Source organism: Lupinus angustifolius, chromosome LG18, assembly GCF_001865875.1.
Source record: "Lupinus angustifolius cultivar Tanjil chromosome LG18, LupAngTanjil_v1.0, whole genome shotgun sequence".
In the NCBI taxonomy this organism is placed as follows: domain Eukaryota; kingdom Viridiplantae; phylum Streptophyta; class Magnoliopsida; order Fabales; family Fabaceae; genus Lupinus; species Lupinus angustifolius.
The window spans coordinates 5077801-5105190 of NC_032026.1; the positions used below are offsets into that span (position 1 = coordinate 5077801).

The 27390-nt window shown below is 34.9% G+C and overlaps 1 protein-coding gene across 1 annotated transcript; it reads left to right on the forward strand.

Moving 5' to 3' along the window:
• On the forward strand, positions 6708-25636 carry LOC109332086 (myosin-6-like). Its single transcript, XM_019566906.1, has 31 exons — positions 6708-6968; positions 7410-7546; positions 7653-7799; positions 7922-8023; positions 11881-11938; positions 12076-12177; positions 14964-15001; positions 15483-15609; positions 15870-16040; positions 16136-16195; positions 16381-16490; positions 16573-16633; positions 17151-17328; positions 17419-17624; positions 19232-19330; positions 19665-19865; positions 19969-20069; positions 20231-20345; positions 20432-20476; positions 20573-20650; positions 20733-20903; positions 21465-21618; positions 21699-21889; positions 22119-22244; positions 22360-22430; positions 22534-22633; positions 22808-22864; positions 23689-23745; positions 23863-23943; positions 24031-24113; positions 25419-25636. Exons 1-31 carry the CDS (start codon positions 6819-6821, stop codon positions 25540-25542), a joined length of 3501 nt encoding a protein of 1166 aa, XP_019422451.1. The 5' UTR covers positions 6708-6818; the 3' UTR covers positions 25543-25636.

Here is a 27390-nt window from a genome sequence, read left to right on the forward strand (position 1 = left end):
CCTCATCCTCATCCTCATCCTCATCTTCATCCTCGTCCTAATCCTAATCCTAATCGTAATCTTAATCCTAATCCTCATGCTGATCCTCCTCATCATACGCATCCTCATGCTCATACTCATCCTAATCCACAGTCTCATCCTAATCCTCATCCTCATTCACATCGTCATCCTCATCCTCATACTCATCCTCATCCTCATCCTCATCCACATCCTCATTTTCATCCTCATCCTCATCCTCATCCACATCCTCATTTTCATCCTCATCCTCATCCTCATCCACATCCTCATTTTCATCCTCATCCTCATCCTCATCCACATCCTCATTTTCATCCTCATCCTCATCCTCATCCACATCCTCATTTTCATCCTCATCCTCATCCTCATCCACATCCTCATTTTCATCCTCATCCTCATCCTCATCCACATCCTCATTTTCATCCTCATCCTCATCCTCATCCACATCCTCATTTTCATCCTCATCCTCATCCTCATCCACATCCTCATTTTCATCCTCATCCTCATCCTCATCCACATCCTCATTTTCATCCTCATCCTCATCCTCATCCACATCCTCATTTTCATCCTCATCCTCATCCTCATCCACATCCTCATTTTCATCCTCATCCTCATCCTCATCCACATCCTCATTTTCATCCTCATCCTCATCCTCATCCACATCCTCATTTTCATCCTCATCCTCATCCTCATCCACATCCTCATTTTCATCCTCATCCTCATCCTCATCCACATCCTCATTTTCATCCTCATCCTCATCCTCATCCACATCCTCATTTTCATCCTCATCCTCATCCTCATCCACATCCTCATTTTCATCCTCATCCTCATCCTCATCCTAATCCTCATCCTCATTCACATCGTCATCCTCATCCTCATACTCATCCTCATCCTCATCCTCATCCTCATCCACATCCTCATTTTCATCCTCATCCTCATCCTCATTCACATCCTCATCCTCATACTCATCCTCACTCTCAACCTCATCCTCATCCTAATGCTAATCCTAATCATAACCCTTATCCTAATCCTAATCCTAATCATAACCCTTATCCTAATCCTAATCCTAATCCTCGTCCTGATTCTACCAAGGTTGGTTGCGAAGGGTTATACCCAATTGGAAGGTGTGGATTTCTTTGATACCTTCTCTCCTGTGGTGAAAATCACCACTGTTAGAACAGTCTTGGCTCTAGCAGCCATTAAGGGATGGTTTTTGGAGCAACTTGATGTCAATAATGCTTTTCTCCATGGAGACTTGCATGAAGAGGTTTACATGACACCTCCTCCTGGCCTCATTCTTGACAATCCTCATCATGTTTGCAAATTGCACAAGTCTCTTTATGGCTTAAAGCAAGCCAGTAGAGAATGGCACACCACTTTGTCTTCTGCTTTAATTTCTTTGGGTTATGCTCACTCCCAAGCTGATCAAGCTCTCTTTACCAAGTCCACTTCTCACTCTTTTACTGCCATATTAGTTTATGTGGATGACATGGTGCTAACAGGGGATAATATTGCTGAGATTCGTATGGTAAAGCAATTCCTTGATCACACTTTTAAGATCAAAGATCTTGGCACTCTCAGATTTTTCCTAGGCATTGAAATTTCTAGGACCAAAGATGGGATTCATCTCAATCAAAGAAGATATGCCCTTTCTCTTCTTGAAGATGCGGGTACCTTGGCTGCTAAGCCTGCTAGAGTTCCTTTTGATCCCTCTTTGAAACTGCAGCTTGATCAAGGCACACCATTTTCTGATATTTCTTGCTATAGGAGACTAGTTGGGAGATTACTTTATCTCACCATTTCTAGGCCTGATCTGGCTTATGCTGTCCAACAGTTAAGCTTATTCCTATGCAAGCCTATGGATGTGCATTACAAGGCTGCTATCAAAGTCCTTCATTATTTGAAATCCTCTCCTGCTCATGGCTTGTTTTTTTCTGCTGCTTCTACTTTCAAACTTGCTGGTTTTGCTGATTCAGACTGGGCTAGCTGTTTGGACACCAGGAAGTCCATTACAGGGTTTTGTATTTTTCTTGGTTCATCTCTGATTTCTTGGAAATCAAAGAAGCAGAACACAGTGAGCCGTTCTTCTTCTGAGGCTGAGTACAGAGCATTGGGTAGTCTGGTTTCTGAAATCCAATGGCTCAATTACTTGTTCACTGATCTTCACATTCCCTTGCTCAATCCTGCTTCTGTTTACTGTGATAACAGATCAGCCATTTACTTGGCTCATAATCCCGTTTTTCATGAGAGATCCAAACATATTGAAGTTGATTGCCATGTGGTTCGTGAACAAATCAAGAAAGGCTTGATCCATCTTCTTCCTGTTGCCTCTTCTGCTCAACTTGCTGATGCTTTTACAAAGCCTCTCCCCCCTGCTTCCTTCAAAGCTTTTGTTTCCAAGTTGGGTTTGTGTTCTATCCACCATCCAACTTGAGGGGGGGTGTAAATTATGCTATTATATTATGCCAGTTTGGCTCTCTGTTTTGGGTTATCCCTTGGCTGGTTTAGCTTAGCATAGGTTTTATTTTTCTTTCCTTTATTAGAAGGGGGGTTATTTAACTGCCTCACTGTTTTACTATAAATAGTAGGTTTTCCCTCTCTTTTGTAACTAACTTTTCAGATCAATGGAAATTCAAATTCCTACTCTTCTTTTCTCTCTGGATTCTAAGAGAAATGAGAGGCATCTAACAATTTTGTTGCATTGTGTAGAAGCTGAATTGAATTGGGATCTTTTCTCTGTGGATTGGTTCATAATTGATCAGATTTGTTTTTACTAAGCTACATTGTAGGAATCTGATTTTAGTGGATAGTGTTTTTTCCTTATTGATCAAGTTTTTTTTGGAGAAGCACTAACTTCAAATTTCCAGCTGCATTGACATGATCTCTGTTTGGGAAGATTGTTATTATTGATTTGCTATATTTTATCTCCACTTTTAATTTAATTTTTGTGGGAAAAATTGATTTCACTATAGTGCCTTAAAGGTTCTGATGGTTGCCTTTGTAGGCTTGTTGATTGAAATAGGAATATCATGCTAAACCGACCGCTGTTTACAACTTCGTGAATTTGTTCCAATTATGTTGTTGTGTCACTCTCAGACTATATGATAAAGTTGTTTGTCTAGTGAACTAGAGGTCATAAAGTTCAAATCCTAAAAACAGTCTCTAAGTGGATAAAACTGTGTACTTCTATCCTCCCGGGATCCTACTGGATGAGAGCCTTGGGTACTGAGTTGCTCTAAATAAAACTTTAATTTGTTTGCTATTGGCATTCAAAAATGCTGGTTCTGAACTTCAAAGTATCATATGCAAAGGGTATATGTGCATTTTGGAGGACAAATTTAGTCCTTCTTTCCTATGCTTGTTCGGCTATATGTGGCAATTAATTGCTTCTTGATCCCCTCCTTGTCATAACTTTTCATGTTTTCATTTTTTATTTTTTATTGGTGATTTTTGTCTCTGAACATTTCCATTGTTATGTTGGATTTTTATTTAGGTTAATTTTTTTAATTATTTAGAGTAAAAGTGTATTTTGGTCCTCCAAAGATATACGCATCATTAGGGTGGACCCCCATGTATCAATACATCAAGTTGGTCCTCTAGTGTCATTTTACACCATTGTTTTCAAACTGGTTCCTAAAAGGGTGAGGCTGATGGTATTCAATTATCACTAAATGACTAATATGATTTTTTATGATTAATGGTAGACTAATGTGTTGTGATTCATATCTTTGGAAGACCAAAATGGAAATTTACTGTTTCTGCCTTTTTCCTCTGAAGCTTGATTAGTCTATGAGATGCTAGGTTGCTTGGAATCTATTTCACTTATTTCTCTGAAATGCTAGCCTAGTTGGAACCTATTTCGCTTATTTCTTTCACATTATGGTTACCAGCTTTGACTTAATACTAGATGTTTTCATATGTTGTCTTCTAATTCTTGTAGCCATCTGCATTTCATACCATAGCTGTAAGTTGAGGAAAATTTAAATTGGCTCACATTGAGTGGCTCCCTTCATTAAATTAATTATTTTACAGTGATGAGATTGATAGTGGAGAATTCCAATAGATGACATTTTATGGTAGAATTTAAAGTTTCTATTTCCATTGAATCAGTTATTTTACATGAATGAGATTGATAGTTGAAAATTCCTGTAGATACCATTTTATGATAGGTTATTTCAGTAGAACTCCAACTGTTTTTTTCAAACATGTTCCATATAGCATCAAATCATTTTCGCATTATGCAGTGTTTATTGAATGCTTTCAACCACCACATATTACGGGAATTACTACCTGAGCCTATCTTGATAGGTCACTTAAAGTAAAACACTTACTGTAAAAAAATAGCAATTTTATTTGATTGCTTTTCTAGTGTACATATACGAGGAAATACTTAATCTTGGTTGACACTAAACCTAGTCTGAACATAACCATACTGTAAAACAAAATATACACCTAAGTATTACTTGCATGGAATTTAAAGTGAAAGAACATGACTGTACCTTTTTTCTTTTTGTTTATGAATTTCACTCTAGTTGGTTGATTATGCATACAATTTTTAGAGAGGGAATAAATTCTGTTGGTGTATTTAAGTTGTGATACACTGCACTGTAGGATGCTGTTGCCAATCCCATAGTTGGGTCCTGGGTTTGGGTGGAGGATTCTGATGTAGCTTGGATAGATGGTAAAGTCTTGGAGGTTAATGGGAAAGAAATCAAAGTCCTTTGCACTTCAGGCAAGACGGTAAGTATGCTTTTAATATTCATAAAAGTTAACCCCGCTCTACTAATTATGATTTGAGTGCTTTAAATTCTTAAACATGATTGATTACTGCAAATCTTTTAAGGATATCATGATGAAGATAGGGTGGGCTTAATGTTTGCAACAATGTTTTAAATTGCGGTTGCGATTGTGATTATTGCGTTGCAGCAATGTTTTTTTGTGATTAAAAAAATATTTTTGAATTCAATGTATCTGACTTGATTCGGTGCCACACTGCGATTGTGGCAGTCCACAACTGCAACATTGCGGCTACATCATGATATGCAATCCGCAATTTGAAACAATGATTTGGAGGATCCATGTAGTTTATTTGGTGTGTTAACATACTGTATAAAACTTTGAACTTAACTCGGACTTTGAAATGCCAATGTTTTAAAATCGTAAATCCTTTCTCTTTTTTCTTCTTGATACTCGCAGGTTGTTGCTTTCAATGTTTATCACAAAGATACCGAAGCCCCATCATGTGGAGTGGACGATATGACAAAACTTGCTTATTTGCATGAATCTAGTGTCCTGGATAATCTGAGATCAAGATATGATATCAATGCAATTTATGTATGTATTTCAATTCCAACTCACCAAGTATTATCTCCCTTGTGTCTTATATAGCTTTATACTTCCTTGACATGAGCTTATTTTAATATTCTGCTCCCAGACATACACTGGGATTATATTGATTGCAGTGAACCCTTTCACCAGGCTTCCTCATTTATATGACAGCCATATGATGGCACAATATAAAGGAGCAGGTTTTGGTGAGCTAAGTCCACATCCTTTTGCTGTTGCAGATGCAGCATATAGGTGATTTTCATATCTTTCATGTAAATATTTCATGACTTAATGTAATTAGTCTTACTAGTCTGATCATATAAATTATTTTTGATTTAGGCTTATGATTAACGAAGGAGTCAGCCAGTCAATATTGATTAGTGGTGAAAGTGGGGCAGGTAAAACAGAAACCACCAAGTTACTCATGCACTATCTTGCTTACATGGAAGATAGGGCAACTATTGGAAAAGGTAGAACTGTTGAGCATAAGCTCCTGCAGGTAAGATAATTAAACCTTACAGAATTTGAGGGATGGGTGTGTTTGGTTTGCTTTCTGTTTTATTCAGTTATATGTTTCCATTAACAAATACAAAAATGCTAGTCTGTTTTCTGTTCTTAACATTTTTGGAGGAAATGGTGAGAACATTGTCAGAAACAGGATGTCATATTTTATATTATGAATGAAGACATATAGTCCAAAAATGAAAACAGAATACAAACTATTTACTATCTAGTTTTTACAAGCTGATTGGCTTCTTTAAATTTATTTATTTAATTTTTTAACCTTTGCTAGTGTCTAGGTTTATTAAAACCTTATCTTACACACTTAAAATTGCCTTTTTTGGCCCCTTTTCTTTTATTTTCAGTCCAATCCTATTCTAGAAGCCTTTGGCAATGCAAAGACTGTTAGAAACAATAATTCAAGGTGCGAAGTTGGATAAAATTTCAGTGCTTATGTTATACTGCAAATTTTGCAGTCCTGTCTTATTTTTACTAGTTTTTCTCATGATTTCTGCAGTCGTTTTGGTAAGTTTGTGGAGATTCAGTTTGACCAAAAGGGAAGAATTTCAGGAGCTTCTATTATAACGTATTTGCTGGAAAGATCACGCGTTTGCCAGCTATCAGATCCAGAGAGGAATTATCACTGTTTCTATATGCTCTGTGCTGCACCTCAAGAGGCAATGGGTTCTCTTTTATTTAGAATCAAAATTAGATTGACAAATAGAATGGAAAAAATCTACTTGCTAATGCATTTGTTTCTTGATTAATTATAAAGTTTAGTCACATACTATCAGAGTAAACTATATGACAATGGGCCAACAGAGTGTGATTTGGTAGAAATTAGAAAATAAGAGTTTGTGAATATGACGCATGCATGCATGCTGGTGAACTTGTTATCTGTAAGTTTTGGTTAACTTCTTTTCATGCTATTTTCATCATTTTCCTGACCTTTTTATTTGTATTATTTTGGCAGGATGTTCAGAAGTACAAAATTAGGAAACCCAAGAACATTTCATTATTTGAATCAATCAAATTGCTTTGAGTTGGAAGGGCTTGATGAGTCTAAACAATATCATGATACAAGGAGAGCAATGGGTGTTGTTGGAATAAACTCTGAGGAACAGGTATTTTATGGAGAGTTTCTTCAAGTTCATAATGTCATTCTTTTATCAATAATAGATTCAGAGGTTTCGGTTCTCATAAACAGGTATTTCTGGGTTTTGCGGTTCTTTGGTATACATTGTTGGAAAGGAATTGTAAAATCTTCAATGATTGTTTCCTGACTTCAGATTTTGTTTGGGATAGGGTTACTCTTTTGCCATCCCTTTGGTGCTCAGCGCATGAGTGTTTTGTGGTGTTTATTTTGTAGGCATATAGAGAGATTCACATGCTGTGTGCCTGTGTTGCATAGCTCTATCTTCTAGTTTTAGATGTTAGTTTTGATCTTCTTGCGAGGATGTCTTATCCTCTTCATTTGAACTATTCTTCTCATCTGATGATACTTTTATCTGTTATAAAAAAACTGTCTTTCGATTTCCTTTTTCTATTTCCCTATCAATCTTCAGGAAGCAATATTTCGCGTGGTTGCTGCAATTTTGCACCTTGGCAACATTGAATTTACAAAAGGGATGGAAATGGACTCATCTATGCCGAAAGATGAAAAATCTCGGTTCCACCTTCAAACAGCTGCTGAACTTTTCATGTGAGCAAACATTGCAGGCTCGCATCAGTTAAAATATACTCTATCTGTAAGGATTGCATTTCATATCTGCTCCTTGTGAAAAATTTTGGTCCAAAATTTTACTCAGGTGTAATCCGAAAGTATTTGAAGATTCTCTTTGCGAACGTGTAATTGTCACTCGTGATGAAACTATTACAAAATGTCTGGATCCAGAGGCTGCTGCTCTAAGCCGAGATGCTTTGGCTAAGATTGTGTACACAAGGTTGTTTGACTGGTAAGCCTGTTTGCAGATTGCTTGAAGAAATACTAGTTTCAACCTTGGCTGGGATTACTAACAAGTTTGGTCAGTTAACTCCGAGCTTCACTTCAATAATTTTCACGCATCTCAATTTGCAGGCTGGTGCATAAAATTAATAGTTCAATTGGTAAAGACCCTGAGTCAAAGTCCTTAATTGGCGTGCTGGATATTTCTGGTTTTGAGAGTTTCAAGACTAACAGGTATAATACTACTCCTTTTGTTCTGTACTTAACATGGGTTGATATGTTAAAATGAACATCAAAGAAAGAGTAGTATCGGAAGTTAAATTTGTAATCCATCCCACTTAGTAGGAATAAAACTTTGTTGTTGTTGTCACTATATTAATTGTGAATTCCAAACGATGTATAGGTTCTTTCCACCATGCCCTCATTGCAACTCCGAGGCAATTGAGTGCTATTCCTTTACCTTTCCAATCTACCTCATTCCAGACGACTATACATAATGGGTGCATTTGATTGATGCACTGTAGTCTTTTTTAGTGTGGTGGACATTTTATGACCTGGTTTTGTGGGTAAAAAATGTATAGATATTTGTGCTGTCCCTTGAGTTGTCTTTCTTACGTTACTTAGACTAGTTTAAAAATGAGACGAAGAATATTTTTTATTGTCATTCTATACATAGCTGGTCCTAAGTATGGATAATAGGTTAAGGTTATGTTAAGCAGTCGATAAAGGGTAGCCAGCGCACGAGGCTCTCACTTGGTAGGGTCTGGGGAGGGTTGGTGCGCTCCACCTTATCCTCGTAAAGGAAAAGGTTGTTTCAATGATTTGAACCGATAACCTCTAGGTCACTAGGCAAACAACCTTACCGTTGTGTCAAGACGGTCGACAACCAATGTAAAACTTTTTCGAATCTCTATAATATGGATCAATAATGTGATAATGTTAATGTTAGGTGTTTTCTGGAAGTAATGCTTTGCATGCCCGGATATATTGTCAATTGAGGATGGGCTGCTGCATCGTTGCATGGATGTAGCAAAAAATAAGCAAAGGTTTCACATTTGTGTGATAGTGTGGGTAAAGAAGCTATTTCACTACTTTGGGATAAGAACCCATACATGGAATATAGATACAAGTTAATTAATGGAAATAGTATACACACTTATTAAAAGGAGGATCAATTTTATATGCTTATAAGAAACTAAGGCGGTTGGTGAGAAGTCAGGTGAATTAGATTCTTTAGGTTTTAAGTTGTGATCAGTGTTACCCAATAGCGGCCATGGCGGATGGCGGTGCCGTTTTTTGGGCTATCGCCATTAGCCATTTGGGAAATCCCGTCATATGGCCGTGTTCGCCTTTTGTTCGAAATCGTCATTAGTCAGTTATTTTTAAAACAGGTTGGGATGAGTTTTTTGGGTCCACTCATGGGTTAAAAATTAAAACCCTAACCCCTTGATATTTTTGCCTCTTCTCCTTATTACCTCTATCTCTCTCAAAATTGAGTTCTCTGTTGTGCGCTGCTTCTACTGTCGCCGCCACAATCACTTTTGTGAACTCTTTTTTCATTGTTTTTTCCCTTTCTCTATTTTTCTTACTTTCTCATTTCTTTATCTCTTTTTTATTCCTTTTTTTTTTAATTTCGTTTTTTTATTTACTTTCAAAATATATATTTTTCCAGTTTTTTTTTTTTTCAGATTACCTTTTTCCCACTTTTTCTTTCTAGATTATGTTTTTTTTTCCAGTTTACTTATTTTTTCACAGCTTAATTTTTTTCTCCAGTTTAGTTTATCTACAAATTTAAAACGATTATTTAACAGTAGCACAGTGTATTCCAAAAATAGGATAACACAGTATGAATGTTTTGCATTTTATATTTGTGTTTTGCTTTGATTTTTAGTTGTGGCTCTTTACAAGACTTATTAGTATTGTTTATTTTACTTTTTACTGATCTTATGATCTTAGGAGACATTGATACGTAATGATTTTTATTAAACTTTATGTTATTGTTTGATTTTTGTGTTATTGTATTATTATTTTTTTTTTCTATTATGTTATATTTTTTATTTATTTTTTGTCAACCGCCATGATGATGTCCGCTATTTGCCCGCAACGCCATCCGCAACGTCTTCATGGTTGAATTTTGACAACCGCCATCCGTCATGGGCAACATTGACTGTGATATACTAGTACTCCACTTTTTTTGGATTATAGCTCTAAAGTTTGTAGCTCTAATCACATTAAAGGAGATAATCGTTTGTTATCCTATTTTTGGAATACACTACGTTACTGTTAAATAATCACATCACATTTTATGTTGTGTTGATCTTCTATTTCTACTTGGGGTGCATAAGCATTAATCACATTAAAGGTGTCTTTCTTTGCTACAAACTTTAGAGCTATGATCTTATCTTTACATTCATCGTGGTTTTGAGATGAAACTTTAACATGGTATCAGAACCATAGTCCAACTTCTTGTCATGGGCCAAAAAATGCCCTTTAGTTATGGGTCAAAGGTAACCCTTCGCCTGGTCCGGCGTGCTTATGTGAAGGGGCATGTTAGAAAATAAGTCTCACATTGCCTACCTCATTGTCTCGGGAATGGTTTAAATACTTGTTGTGCTACTCCTCTTATTGCCAATTGGTTTTGAGATGAAACCTTAACAAAAACTACTAAAAGTTGGGAAAATGTAAGCCATCTAAGAAAGGTGCCAAGAAAGTGCTGAACGAAGAGAAAGATTAAGAAGCATCTATAAGCTTGTAGAGGGTAGGAAAAGAAAGACAAGAGACTTATAACAAGTGAAATATATTAAAGATGAAGATGTAAATGTCTTGGTAAAGGACAAAGATATTTAGGAAAGATGGAAAAACTCTTTTGAGTATTTTCATAATTTTTTAAATGAAGGTCATGATTCTCTTCATTCTGATAGGTTAAACACTAATGAGAAGGATCAAAGTTATATATATTTATTATAAAATTCAGGAGTTGAAGTTATTGAGTATAGGTTGAGACAAGAGATACTCATTAGTGAAAACTAATTTAGCTATGCTGGGAGGTCGATCATGAAGGCTATATACTTACTACCTAGGTAGTCAATTGCGGATAGTGGCCGATCCTAAAAACACTATAGCGGGATACCAAAATATACCAAATTAAAAATATAACCAAAATAAACATTCATAACATATAACCAAAATAAGTCTAAGCCTCCAAGGTTTCAAAATGTTTAAGAATTGCGAATTGGTTCTCAAGAAATTGGTTCGTGGTACACAAGGGATATGAGGGAATTATGTGACTATGGGTAAACCTCATTGTAGAGGTAAAGATTGAAAATCATACCATATCATAAGTCACTAGATTTAAGTATATTAGGTCAATCATACAACAGTACGAGAAATTGGGGAAGATATAAACTATATGATTCAAGCGGTATGGATGAAATGACACTCAGGCTTAAGGGAGAATTTTAATGTATGATCTAAATATGCCACTCAAGCTTCAGAGGAAATTTTAATGTATGATCTAAATATGCCACTCAAGGTTCAGGGGAAATTTTAATGTGCAACTATGATATTGACAATGTTATATGGGACTGAATGTTGGATGGTAAAATATCCATAAAAGAATAAACTCAAAGGAGCATAAGTGATTGGTGAGAAATGAGAATGTTACATTGGATAAGAGAAAAGATAGTCGAGTCACACCTTAGATTGTTTGATTGGGCATGTGTGAAGGAGATTGTTAGAAATCCCAATATGAAGAGTAGATCAGGTGCAGGATAGAATTTCTAGAGGTTTAGGGAGGCCAAGAAAAACCTTAATCGAACAATTTGGAAAATTTTAGAGATTAATGCTTTGTCAATGGAACTAAGCCGACCATATAGTCGACCCCTAGTGGGACTAAACCTTGGTTGTTATTATTGTGATTTTCTGTCTCTTATTTTTAGCAAACCAATTTTAGATCCAATACCTCTTAAATTAAATTCTTAGGAGATTTTATGTCTTTTCATTACTTAGTAGTAATGGTAGTCTACATCTCTAATAGACAGGAAGGTCAAGCTGTGGACCATATTTAATAACTGGTTTTTATGTACTTGCAGTTTTGAACAATTCTGTATTAATTTGACAAATGAAAAGCTTCAGCAACATTTTAATCAGGTTTGTATGTGAAAGGATGATTAATTATTTTTTACTGACTGGCATCTCTTGCCATATATTTGAAAACACAAATATAAGATGCATAAATCTTCTCATTCTATGCGTCTTCTTGTAATGATCTAATATCTGTTCTGCAGCATGTTTTCAAAATGGAGCAAGAAGAATACAAAAATGAGGAGATTGATTGGAGTTACATTGAGTTTTTTGACAATCAAGATATTATTAATCTCATTGAAAAGGTTCCTCCCTAACTATCACTTTCGTCTCTAATGGTGCTGCGACTGCTTTCTATGAAGCTGACAGAGAAAACTTTGTCATGGATTCTTAACTCACTTTCTGAAAACCTCAACCTAGGGTTGTTGGTTGTGTTCATTCTTGGCAATTGTGGGAGGAATTGCAATTCTCGAACCAAAGCCAGAGGTAGACAACTGAGGTCTCAACTTAGATCCATTTCTCAAGGTTCCAGTACCATTTCATAGTATTTCATGAAAATCAAGGTTCTAGTTGATGCTCTCGTCTTCATTGGTTCTCCAATCACAACTTCAGAGTACATTGACTATGTTCTGATGGATTAAATGAAGAGTTTTAGCCTGTGATTACTTCCATTGAAAGCCAACCTGATTTGCATACTCTACAGCCATGAGAAGAACAAAAGAAAATCTCTTTCTGATGTTCTCTCTGACAATATGGTAATTGTTTCTACACCTTCAATGTCGCTTGGTCCTGTAACCTCACGTCCTCACCTAATCAGGTTCATGTGCCTTTGCAGCCTTCGTTTTTTGGTCCTAGGCCCGAATTTGCTTCTTTGCTGCACTATGGAAGCTATGGAGGATATCGTGGAGGTCACCACGGTGGTCGTTTTCATGGTGGCAGAGGCTACAATCGTCCATTGACACCATATTGTGAGTATTGCAACTGCCATGGCCATAACATAACGGTATGCTATTATGCGCCATACTGTTATGGGGGGACTCTATTCTACTCCCCTAGGTTTGGAGCATCAACGCATTCTGTTTCTACTCACCACACAGTTTTAATTTCCCTAACGAGCCACAAAGACATCTGGCCCAATTCTATATTGTGTTCCCTCACACTAGGGCATGTCAGCCTCAACAGTTTTAATTTCCCATATTTCAATACTTTCTAAAAATAGTTCAAACTAAATTGAGGTAGACAATGGGGGTTATATACTTATATGGTGATTGATGGAAAGATATTGCATGAACCAAAAGGACTTGCACACAGTCTTCATTGATTTGGAGAATGCGTATGATAGGGTACCTAGAGAGGTTTTAGGGAAAACTCTGCAAAAGAAAGTTGTTCGAATTGCCAATATTCCAACAATTAGGAATATGTATGATGAGGTCAAGACCAGCGTGAGAGCATAAGACAAAATCTCAGAAGACTTGTCTATTGACATAGGACTATACAAAGAGTCAACATTGAGCCCCTACTTGTTTACATTGGTCGTAGATGTGCTCACTGAGCATATCCAAGAACCAATGCCACAATACATGCTTTTCGTGAATGATATTGTCTTAGTGGGAGACTCGAGAGAGAAATTAAATGGGAAGCTAGAAATATACATAATGTAAGTTTACAGTATGTATATTTAATGTAAGTCAAAGTACATGGATTTCGTATAAGTCGAAGTAAGACGAAGTATACATAATGTAAGTTTAGCAAGAGGTGGGCAAATTCTACCATAGAGGTAAAAATTGGGGATCATATTATACTACAAGTCACTAGATTTAGGTATTTTGGATCAATCATATAAGACAATGAGAAAATTGATGGGGATATGAACCATAGGATTTAAGCGGGTTGGGTGAAATGGTGGAGTACATCAGGTGTCATCTATGATAAATAGGTACTACTCAAGCTTAAGACTAAGTTTTACTCACATCTATAAAACCTATAATATTATATGAGACTGAATATTGGACAATAAAATATCAACATGAGAATAGATTCCATGTAGCAGAGATGAGAATATTTTGTTGGATGAGTGGACACACTAAACAAGATGCAACTAGAAATGAATATTTTAGGGAGAAAATAGAGTAGGAGCTACTGTAGAAAAGATGGTAGAGTCGCGTCTTAGGTGGTTTGGACATGTGTGAAGAAGACCAGTAGAAGTCCTCGTAAGGAGAGTAGGTGAAATGATTAAGAAAGATTTAGAAAACAATACTTTGTCAACATGCATGATTTATGATAGAGCATTATGGCATCGTTCAATCCATGTAACCGACCCCATCTAATAAGGTAAAGGCTTGGTTGTTTTTAAATTGTAAATGGCTACCTACTGATCAAGGTTCCCTTTGCCATATAAATAACAAGTTGAGCAAGTATATCATGCATCAATTGTTATAAATGTTTATTAGAAGACTGAAAGAATAAGATTTTATTCTTTTTGGACCCCACATTCAAATCCATTTAGAAGCTCAAAACTTTTCATTGCTGTCATATACTCCTCAACAATAGTAATACCTTGTATGCCAGAAACTGAATTTTCTAGTTGGAAGGTAAGGATACTTTACATGCCTTACAGCAGCAAACCAAGATACAGTAATTTGATTCTCCCTCTATACCTTGTTTGCATGTTACCCAAACTGGTCTGATGGTGTCATTAAACCTATGTATCTCAATTTCTGTTCTCATGCATATACAAGATGCAGTGGAATCACAGTTGATGTGATGAATTCAAAGCTGCTAATACTTGCCTGATGCCAAATGAGAGACATAATAGGATCACATTCATTTCTGTTTATGGGATAAATATGTCAATGTGGGAGTTGTCAATTTATGTCTATTAAAGGTTGGAAGACTAGGTTGTCTTTGTGATAGAAAGTTCAATAAAAGGGAAAGGAAAATATGATACCTTCAATGAAGAGTAGGCAAATTAATGTAGTTGTCAAAGTGTTATTAATGTCTTTACAGTCATTTTTACTGGCTGATAACATCATTGTGTTTGTGTTGTTTGATATTTGTGAGTTTATTATACACCATTTTTATGTATTTTCAGAAACCTGGTGGCATTATTGCTCTTCTAGATGAAGCATGGTAAGTATACTCTGCAATGGCACCTTTGAATTGGCAATGAGTGTTAATATCCTAGCACATCTGTGTAAGTTTGTTTTAGCTGGTCAGTAAAAAAGAAAAATTTCAGAGTAGAATGTTGCATTTGATGAATAGACATACTAGGCAATATGCAATTTGGGATGAATGCATTAGAGAGAAAGTCAAGATAGCACCTATTGTAAAGAATAGTAGAATCTCAGGTTAGGTGGTTTGGGAATGTATGTATGAAGAGTTGAGATCTGTAAAAGCCTCAAATTAGATCGGATGGAATGTAGCTACTATAGGAAAAGCCTTTAACAAGGTTTTGGATATAATTTTTGTCAATATAATGTTTTACGATAGGACATTATGACGCCATTTAATCCTACGCGACCCCACCTAGTGGGAAAATGATTTGTTATTGTATAATTTAGTAACTATTTTTGTGTATGCTCAAATAGCTTTATGTGTATATGTTTTGCAGTATGTTTCCTAGATCAACTCATGAAACGTTTGCCCAAAAGCTGCATCAAACATTCAAAAACCATAAAAGGTTCAGCAAGCCCAAATTGGCACATAGTGACTTCACAATTGGCCATTATGCTGGTGATGTAAGTTGGGATAGTTAGTATTTTTAGATATATAATAATGGGATATATATACATGGTGTAATAGAGAACCAGAATGGTAGGGGTGATTTATTTCTACTTTGGAAAAACACATGCCTAATCTGTGTCAATGTTAGGTCACTTATCAAACTGAGTTGTTCCTAGACAAGAACAAAGTTTATGTTGTTGCAAAACACCGAGCTCTTCTTTACACGATTTATTTCTACTTTGGAAAACACATGCCTAATCTGTTTCAATGTTAGGTCACTTATCAAACTGAATTGTTCCTGGACAAGAACAAAGATTATGTTGTTGCAAAACACCAAGCTCTTCTTTACACTTCCAATTGCCCCTTCATTTCGGGTTTGTTTCCCCCCTCACCTGATGAACCGTCCAAACAGTCAAAGTTTTCTTCAATAGGTACCCAATATAAGGTTGGTATTTCCCCCCACTTTTTTAAAGACAAATGGTTTTCTTGCTTAACCTATATAGTTTTGAACTTTGAAATTCTTGTTCATATGTCTTGCAGGAACAATTGATATCACTACTTGATACTATCAGTGCCACTGAGCCACACTACATTCGTTGTGTAAAACCCAATAATCTTCTCAAGCCAATAATTTTTTAAAATAAAAATGTTTTGCAGCAGCTGCGTTGTGGGGTAAGACTGCTAGCACTTTTGTTCTAGTTTTGAACCATAGAGTTAGTGCTCCAAATGAAGTATAAGCTATCTTCATCGAGTTTATACTTACTTCGTAGTATGTTTGATTATAGGGAGTTATGGAAGCAATTAGGATAAGCTTTGCTGGGTTTCCGACTAGAAAACCCTTTGATGAGTTTCTGGATCGATTTGGGCTTCTCATACCTGAAGCTCTGGATGGAAGGTATCTAAGTTGTCAATCTTCCTTATCAGTCCTGTTAGGTTATTATTCCAAAAGTCCGTATTTCATGTTTTTATTATGTTAGATCTGATGAGGTCACTGCTTGCAAAAGAATTCTGGAGAAGATTGGAAATAAAGGCTATCAGGTAACTATTACCATGAGACCCCAATTGTTTGAGAGAATTATTTTCTTATTTGAGTTTGATAAATGGAGCTTGGGATAATTTTGTTTCGAATATGAGGCACAGCATTTTAAATCTATTAAATAAAAACCACTTAGAAACAGAAGTGCTGTATATATACTCAGAAATGTTCATTGATCATAGTATTGGCTAAATTCCTCAGCTATATTATTCTAAACTCTAATAACGTTTTTTTTTACTGGGAATTCATAACATGATGGCCATTTTGGCTTATGCTATACCACTTTGAAGTTTCTGATGGGACCACCGGGTAGTAAATCATGAAAATATTGTTAAGGTTTAGGAGTGATCACTATTTTATGTCTATGTCAAGTGTGTGATGAACTCAAATGGCTATTTATGCCCATCTGTGCTTGCTTCCATGAATGTTTTACACAGCAGGTAACTGCAAACTTGCCATACAAGACTGTATTTTGCTTTTCTTGAGACTTAATTTTATTGGTTCTCTTTATTGCTGCAGATTGGTAAAACAAAGGTTTTTCTTCGAGCTGGTCAAATGGCAGAACTAGAGACACGAAGAAGTGAGGTCTTAGGAAAGTCAGCAAGCATTATTCAGAGGAAAGTTAGTTCCTATTTAGCTCACAGAAGCTTTGTCTTGCTTCGTTTGTCTGCTAGACAGATTCAAGCTGCATGCAGAGGTCTGTGATAGTTTTCTTGAAATATTTGCTCACAAGTTGTAGGAAAAACTTAAACTTGTCAAATGTCCTGATTTTTTATGCGGATTGCAGGACATCTTGCTCGACAAGTTTATGAGGGATTGCGATGGGAGGCTTCTAGTCTGATGATTCAGAGGTATTTCCGCATGCATATTGCTAGGAAGGCATACACTGAATTGTATAGCTCTGCTGTTTCTATTCAGACTGGTATGCAAGGGTTGGCTGCTGGCTGTGACCTACGCTTTAGGAAGCAGACAAGTGCAGCTATTGTCATTCAGGTAGAGAATCTTCTGAAAATCCATCACTATAAGACTTGAAAAGGACAAATTGTTTATCTGAATTGCATGAGTGTATTGTTTTTCATATTTATAAAATGAGAATCCCTTAACTGTAGGGGCATAAAATCAAAAGAAATAATAACAAAATATGGTTCCCAAATCATATAGAAAAACCTAATCAAATATAATAAATACAAAATCGAAAGAAAAGTTGCTTGAGACGTTTACTGTCATCATGATCATGGTCAGTAATAACGTGTCATCGACATAGACCAGAAGATAAATGCATTACCAGAGGAGGAATGCTTATAGAACATAGTGGTTGTTTTTACTACGAATCATACCAAGCTTTTGGAGGGCGGAGATGAACCTGCTGAACGATGTTCAAGGAGATTGCTAAAGGCCATATAAAAACTTGTGAAGCTTGCAGACAAATCCACGAGATTGCCCCTAAGCAACAAAATCAGGTGGTTGCTCCTTGTAAACTTCTTCTATCAAACCTCCATGAAGAAAAACATTTTTAATGTCCAACTGATGCAGGGGCCATTTGCGCATAGCTGCCATAGACAAGAAGAGACAAACAAAAACATTTTGGCAACTAGGGACAATCTCTCAGCTTACTCAAGACTAACTTGTTGAGAATAACCCTTAGCTACCTATCGACTTTTAATCGATCAACCTAATCATCCGGGCCTACTTCGGTAGTAAAGACTCATTGGTAACCCATTATAGATTTTTAAGAGGGAAGAGGGAAAATAGTACAAGTGTGATTGGATTCTAAAGATATCATCTAGTCAATCACAGCCTGACACCACGCTGGATTAGGAAAGTAATCTGACCACATACTACTAAGTCTGCATTCCCAAAGCTTTTCACGTTGTAATCTGCTAGTTTTGTATCATATCAGTTTCTGTTTTGGGTTTCGAGTCAAAAACCTCAAAACTTAATTTAAAAGTAGTGAAGGAGGAATATCCAAGCATACTTCGAACTTATTTAAAGGAATGGCTCTCTAGGGGCTCAAGAAAGAAATAGAAATTTACACCAGAGACTGTTTCATATAGAATGTGGAGGGCTTTTAGACCCAACATGAAACCAGGTTACACTTTTGGAAAAAGGAACTGAAGTTAGTAACTTATCATTTAAAAATTCCTCATCTCTTCAATGGAAAATTCTCCCCCTTCAGATATTTTCTTTTCCTTGTTCCTAGTGTGAGCATCATACTCCAAACTAGACCTCTTCTATATCCAAACCGACTCCTCCTATCCTCAGATCTAATAAAGATTTGCAAAGCACATTGCATAATCCAGAAGTTTCTGTTGTACATAATGTTTGACTTTGCTTGAGTATAATTGTCTTATGAAAAGGTTCCTTAGGATTTAGGGATGCTTGATAATTTGTGATTGTTGAACCTTTCAAAATGCTAGCCCAAAAGCCTTAATAGTAAAGTCTATTATGCATTTTTGCTGAATAAAGGGATTATGCTAACTTTTGTTTGGTACGGGAATTTTCTTAAAGCTCTTATTTGTTGTTATTGCTGGATAATGACCTATTTTTATTTTGTTATTATTCAGTGTTGAGATTTTTTTAATTTTAATTTTTAATCTCAGGCTGCAAGAGAAACTGGAGCTCTCCAAGCTGCCAAAAATAAGCTGGAAAAGCAAGTTGAAGATCTTACATTGAGGTTGCAGCTGGAAAAATGCATGCGGGTAAATGATTATTATTATGTCAATGCTACCGCTTACTGATATTATTTCTTTGTAGTCAAGTGATAAATTTTCAGCACTATGTTAAACATATCGGTTAACAAATTAAATATTGTATTACAATCTGTTAGCTTGTAGCCATAATTATTTTAGAAACTTTAGTTACCAGTGTAAGTAGCCATAATTATTTTAGAAACTTTAGTTACTGGAGTAAACATGATTTGTGTAATTGGTGAAAAGTAAGTTTTGTCAGTTCTTTGTTCATGCAAATGAAAGAAAGTCAGTATGAAGTATATTTCGTTGTAAAGCTTCTAATATCCTCCAATAATAAATGTAGCTTGATATGGAAGTAACAAAATCAAAAGAAAACCAAAGATTACAGTCTGCTTTGCAAGAGATGCATCTTCAGTTTAAGGAAACTAAAATACTTCTTCAAAAGGAGCGTGAGGCTGCAGAAAGAGTCCCTGTCATACAGGAGGTTCCTGTTGTTGACAATGCTTTGTTGGAGAAGCTTACTAGTGAAAACAAGAAACTCAAGGTGAGGTGGTTTTGGGCGTAGGCATCGTTTATAGAGTTTCTATTTATGAAAGATAGGTGGCCATTTCTTACTGCTAATCTAGTGCTTCCTGGTTCCACTGTAGACCTTGGTGTCTTATCTTGAAAGGAAAATTGATGAAACAGAAAAAAGATATGAAGAGGCAAGCAAAATTAGTGAAGAAAATTTGATAACTGCTATGCAAAGGTTGTGCTTATGATTATGTTTCATTGGTATCTGACATATTTAATTCATATCATTTGAAGTATTACTTGTCTCCTGTCTGAAAACAACAATCATACATACATTCTCTTTGTAGTTACAAGATGTGCACATCTTGACCATATTGTTTTAACTGATACTGATAGGCTTGAAGAGAATTTCTCAGATATTGAATCTGAAAACCAGGTTCTTCGCCAACAACCTTTGCTCAACTCATCTGTGAAAATGATGTCACAACCTCTTTCTAGCCAAGTTTCAGAGGTATATTGTGCTTGCTAAAGTACATAGGTCATTGTTTTCTATGTGTAAGTGTGAATCTTTTGGAATATTGATAAGTAACTTTGCAGAAGTTGGAAAATGGTCACCATGTGGCCGAAGAGCAGAAAGCTGTGGTAAGTAGAATAGTAGATTGCTTTCTATTTTTTCTGTGTCTTTCCATAACAAGCAAACTTGTTTTAGTGGTGGTCTGAATTGAGTTATCTTTGCAGGAGATTGTCACACCTGAGAAAAAATTTGAAACTGAATCTGATAGCACATTGAGGAGATCCTACATTGAACTCCAACATGTGCATGCTTAAAATTTGACATTTAATGTGTCAGTTCTTCTTTCAAATACGTTCTCTATTTGTAACTCTTCTTTCACTGTAGGAGAATGTTGATGCTCTTGTTAACTGTGTTATGAAAAATGTTGGCTTCTATCATGGAAAACCTGTTGCTGTATTTACCATTTATATATGTCTTCTCCATTGGAAATTATTTGAAGCTGAAAGGACAAGTGTATTTGATCGCCTTATCCAGATGATTGGTTTTGCAATTGAGGTGATTTTTTATTTTTTAACTTTTCTTAATTGTAACCAGTATTGAGCCTCCAGCTAATGTCTTGAGATTTTAGGTTAGTATCCTTGGCATCGTATCAGTGTCTCTATATGACCTGGTGGGCAGGAGATCAATTCATGCGCACTCCATGTCATAATTACAGACTATTCTCATTAGTATATCCTAAAATTTGACTGAGTTGCTTAATGAAATGTAATGTTCATTAGCGGTTAATAGCTGCTGTATTAGCAGCGTGTTTAGCTCAAATCTTTTGTGAATATGGTTTCTATTTGAAATTATTAGTGTTTGATGTAATATATATCCAATTCGGAATGCTGCTGTTGCCACTTGCCAGCTTCCTTGTTTAACTGTTAGTTATCCCTGCATTATTTGTCTTGAGATTTTATGAACCCATATATACTTTTATTTGTTAAACAATGAATTTTTGTGTGGCTCTTGTGCTGTTTAATGAATTGATCGTACTCTTCAGATGATGACATAAAGAAAAGTAGTGGAGCAGTTATCTTAATTAACATTTTGTTTTTCTTCTTCCTTACTTTCCAGAATGAAGATGACAATGATCTTATGGCCTATTGGCTATCAAATACGTCTGTGCTATTGTTTTTGCTTCAACAAAGTCTGACATCTGGCGGTTCAACTGATGCAATCCCAGTTAGAAAACCACCTAATCCAACATCCCTCTTTGGAAGAATGACAATAGTAATAATTCTTCTTCACATTCTTTGTAATATGATCTCAATTTCATGCTTACAAAAATTTATTTGGTGACTAAATTGCAGGGTTTTCGTTCATCCCCTTCTTCTGCCAACCTTCCTGTCCCATCATTAGATGTTGTACACAAGGTAGAGGCTAAATACCCTGCTTTGCTCTTCAAGCAGCAGCTCGCAGCCTATGTGGAGAAAATATACGGCACCCTTCGGGACAACTTGAAAAAGGAGTTAGCATTTTTGCTTTCATTATGTATCCAGGTATCCTGAAATGCAGTTGGTGACTGTTTAATTGTAGTGAGATTTAAACTAACCATTATGGAATGGTAAAGTATGATACAATGTCTTACATCCCATGTATTCTCATTGACTGCCCCTATATACTCTATCTTTACGTGATATTTACTTGAAACTTCCAAGAGGCTTCTGAGGCTCAATTTTAGTCAATAGGTTTTTGGTTCTGTTCTTCATACAAATTGCTGATATACAGGCACCAAGTACATCAAAGGGAGTGTTAAAATCTACCCAGTCCTTTGATAAAGATTCTCCCATGGGTCACTGGCAAAGTATAATTGAATCCCTCAACACCCTCCTCTGTACTCTGAAAGAAAACTTTGTAAGAAACAATTTTGAGACTTATTAACTTTGGAGGACTGAACAATCACCTCCACGTTAGCCTTGTTTATGCTATTTCTGAGAATTGCTTAAACACTACATTTTTTGGATTTCAGGTGCCTCCAATCCTTATCCGTAGGATCTTCACTCAAACATTCTCATATATTAATGTTCAACTCCTCAATAGGTAAGTAGTTTTTGCATACACTCTTTACCTTGCTATAATATTTTTTCATTATGTTTTATCTTAAACTTCGGGAATGTAAACTTTTTTTAAATATTATTGGTAGTCTTCTTCTGCGTCGTGAATGTTGCACATTCAGCAATGGGGAATATGTCAGAGATGGTTTAGCAGAATTGGAGCTGTGGTGCACCCAAGCAAAGGGGGAGGTAATTTATTTCTGAATTTACTATTTTGTTTTAGTTTCCATGTTGGTGAATATTTCCCTAGGCTGTAAACCTGTAATAAAATATGGTGGTTGTTGACCTGAGTGTTTCGTATGACTTCGGAACTGGTGTACGCATCTTCATAAAAGGTCTAACCTAATTGGCTTGTTCTTGCAGTATGCCGGGTCATCTCAGGATGAGCTTAAGCACATAAGAGAAGCTGTTGGATTATTGGTAAGTGTCTTGTCAGATGATATGAAACCATTATCTTTCCCTTGTTGATGTTTGATAATCAACATTGGTTTACAATGCATGACGTTTTGTGCTTACTTACCATAGACCATAGTTATCTAAAATATAAGAAATTCATGACTATGTTTGGTAACAGGATAAGTTCTGTCGAACTGAAGACATTGGGCATCTAAATCTAGTTGTTATTTTTCTGGAGAAAGTTGCACTCTGTCATTTAACCATCTTTTAGGACAAAATGCATCTTTTATTGGTTCTAAAAGCAAATCATGCTCAAACTAATTAATGTTAAGACTCGTCCGATACTATTTTTAATTTAGCAACTATGCAAATTACGACAAACCAGAATCGCAATGAGACAGGTGTTGGGAAATCAATGATCATTTTCTACTTCAATGAATCCCAACCCTGTATTAAACTTGACAACCATGCAATCTATGTCATTACACTGGGCAATGACAAATTGAAAGCCTTTGAGCTTAGAAGTTATCAAACTGCGTTAGTTCGTAAGCTAGTGCATCATGTATGTTAATTTGTAAAGATAAAGATAAGGCCATCCTCTGTGATAGGAAGTTGGAGTTTCCAATGTAGAAGATAATAATGTAGTTCATTTTTATGGATTATGTAAAAGCCTCATGGTTCATGTGTTGGTTATACTAGAAGTTTACAACAAATGGCGTTTTCTTACTCTTAATTGAAGATTTATTCTCTCACTGTATATATGTATGTTTGTAAGTATGCATGAAGTGATCACAATACAATGTCTTAATTAGTTAATTTGGTTTAATTGTTGTCATTTTTATAAACAGGTTATTCATCAGAAGTATAGGATTTCCTATGAAGAAATCATTAATGATTTATGCCCTGTAAGTATCTATCCATCTCAAGCATTCTGTGAAGGTGCATCAGTCATGCATCTCACTATGTCTTTCAAATTCTATGTTTTTCTGATGCCTTATGCCTTGTGTTTTCTTCTACATCAGGTCATGAGTGTCCAGCAGCTGTATAGAATATGTACACTTTACTGGGATGATATTTACAATACTCCAAGTGTATCCCCAGATGTACGTTTTAGTTTCACTATATTGTCTCCGATAACAGAAAAATTAAAGGGATGAGTACTTGATTAACATGTTCAAATCTTTCTTCAGGTCCTTTCATGCATGAGGGTACTTATGGCTGAGGATTCTAACAATGCTCAGAGTGATTCTTTCTTGTTGGATGACAATTCCAGGTGGGAATGCTTGTTTTGGAATGAATTTACTAGAAATATTGTCTTTTATTTTAAAGGATAAAGGAAATTTGATGGATATAATTTCTTTATAGTGTTCTACAAATGCAAAAGGTCCAACAATAATTAAGTATAGTCCCATTAGGTGGGGTCAAACCACATGGGTTGAATAACACCATGTACAAAACATTAATCTCAAAATATTTTCTAATTGTATTGCCTATTGTTTTTCTTGGTCTTTCTTTGTCTCTAAAAACCATAGTAACCTCCATTTGGTCTACTCTATTTAACTAGGGCTTTTAAGGATCTCCTCCACATAGGTCCAAAGCAACTAAGACTCGACTCTATCATTTTTCTATTTTAGGAGATAACCCAACTTTATGCCTAATGCATTTATTCTTAATACTTTATTATCTACTGTGTCCCCTCATCCAACACAATATATTATATTATTCTCTTGTTGAAATTTTACGTCTAACATTCAATCCCATATAAAACTTTGGGTTTTATAGTGTTTGTACATCTCCCTTGAATCCTATGATTTTCATATCCCTCAATTTCTCCATCATGTTATATGACTGACCCAATATACTTAAATCTAGGGACTTTTGGTTTAGTATGATTTCCAACTTTACCTTATGATATGGTTTGTCTACCTCTTATTAAACTTATACTTTATATACTTTGTCTACTTACACTAAAGTTATGTTAAACACTTTCTGCGAGCAGAAAACTTTCTTCCCCGTTAATTTTTTCCCTCTTTCCATAGCAGTCAACATGTTATGCGATTTCTAGCCACTCACTCATCATCTCAACTTCCTACATGCTTAGTTATAAGGCAAAGCTTCTTCCTTCCTTTGGAGTTAGATCTTATGCTTCGCTATCCGCAATTGACTACTTAGCTTCCTCCATATAAAACTAAATTGATTTTTAGCAATAAACATCTTTTGTTTTAACCTTGTTTCAATTATTCTTTCTCACGCTTCATAGTATGGCTCATGAGTTTAAATCCTCCTATAGTTTGTACAATTTTGTATATCTCCCTTGTTCTTATAAATAGTGAATAAAATATTTTTCCTTCACTCATTTACATCTTCTTAGAACTCATAATCTCATTAAATAATTTTGTAAGTAACTAATTAAATGCTCTCCTAAAAGGATCGAGCCCTCTATAGGTAATATTATCCAGTGCAATTGGTAGACTTGTAATAAAATTCTTTGATATGTTTTTATTATTATTTTGTATTAGATTTACTAATTATAACAAAGGAAAATAGTATGTAAAGTGATTGTATGTGCTTCTTTTTACAGCATCCCCTTCTCAGTGGATGACCTCTCTACATCACTGCAAGTCAAAGATTTCTCAGATATGAAAACAGCTCATGACCTTCTCCACAATCATGCCTTCCCATTTTTAAACAAGGAAGCTTAGAGCATCTTCGGCCATTCACTCTTGTAGTATTTTTTATTGAAATCAGAATATTATTCTCTCGTTAGAAGAAGTATGTTAAGGGATTAAATAAGAATAAAAATAATATATGTCTTTAAAGAAAAAATAGATATTATTCTTAATTTATAGGTAATGTATGACATTAATTCAAATGTAATGACTTTATAAAATTGGGTTATTGTTTCCGTTAAAGAGAGTGGACAATCAGGTTAGTGCTACGTAGGCTTGATTAATTTTTGAAGTGATATCTATAAAACAAATTGCAAATAGCAAGTTTTGTATTGTATAAGATATTGTCATAGAAAATTAAATAAATACTTTTTAAAAAATAAGATCGTAGACTTATTAACTTAGTGTAGTGCTAAATATCGAATTGGATGATTAATATTTGTATCTAAAGAAAGTCAGAGAGAGAATTCAACCGTGACTTTTTGTATATCTATATGGCATGTCTAGGAAAGAATATTTATCACTGTTTTCAAATAAAGATTCAATATATATACACTCACAATATAATTGTTTTTTACAATGTTGACATATCATTCATCATTCATTCATGCATTAATTATTATTAACTCTTAAATAAAAATAATACAAATCAATGATGAATGATGTATTATGAGTATAAAAAACTTAAATGCAATATATATTAAACTCTTTAAATAAACTGTTACAAAGGGAGGAGTTGAAAGGAATGAGTCTAACTAATAAGTCTAAGTGGAGAACCAAGTAACTTGTTTTTACATCATATATTAATCTAAAATTTTAAAATATTAGGTTTATGGGCCTTATCACCTATATGTACTTTATCAAATATTCATAAATGTAAGATTTATTTTTCTCATATATTACTCACTTGAAATATTCATAAAAGAAATTTATTTTAAACTTACCCTTCATCTTAGCCATCAATTCTAGGATGGTTTAAATTAGTGATTAATCTAAACTATTAGATATCCATAAAATTGATAACTAAGATGGTAAGTAAATTTAAAAAATTTACTCTTAGATTAAGTGGATCCCACTCTTTTTTAAATATGTCATGTTAAGCTGGAAACAACTTTTTTCCTTGAAAATAAAAGCTATTCCAATGTGAAATAATCCTCCCCAAACGCCATAGATATTTACCTTGGATGGAGGTGTTACGTGATAAAATTATTCATAATCCACAATCTATCCAAACTAAATTCATCCATATCCATACATTAGAGTTAATGGATTTAAGTGGATATAATTCAACGGATAGTATTGATAATGGATGAATTTAAATCCATCCATTATATCCAATGGATATTCATGGATATATCCATGTGGATGGATATCCATGGATATATCCTTTTGGATGGATATCCAATCCATCCAAAAAATCAAAAATCAAAAATGATTTTTTTGCTTTGAAATTTTATTTAATATTTAAGAAAACTAAATTCAAGCAAATTCATTCATGATCATCACTCTCACTTTTAATATTCTATTAAATTGATATAAATTATATGACATCTGTATGTAATTAATATTAAAATTTTATTCTTAAGTACATAAGATATATAAGTATGAGAAAAAATGTATATATTGAGAATGTATGAGTTTTATATACTATCAATACATCATCTATCATTTATATTTAATTATCATTGACTCTTCAAAAAACGTAATCCAAATGAATGGTAGGTGATGTAATGATTATGTATAAATCTTTACAGTAACAGTGCATAGATATTACACTCTATAAGTATTTGTTAAAATGTTTATATGTTGGCCCTTAAACATCACGTACTTGTAAAATATTGAAAAAAAATCTATAAAAGTTCAACAAATCACTTTTTAAAA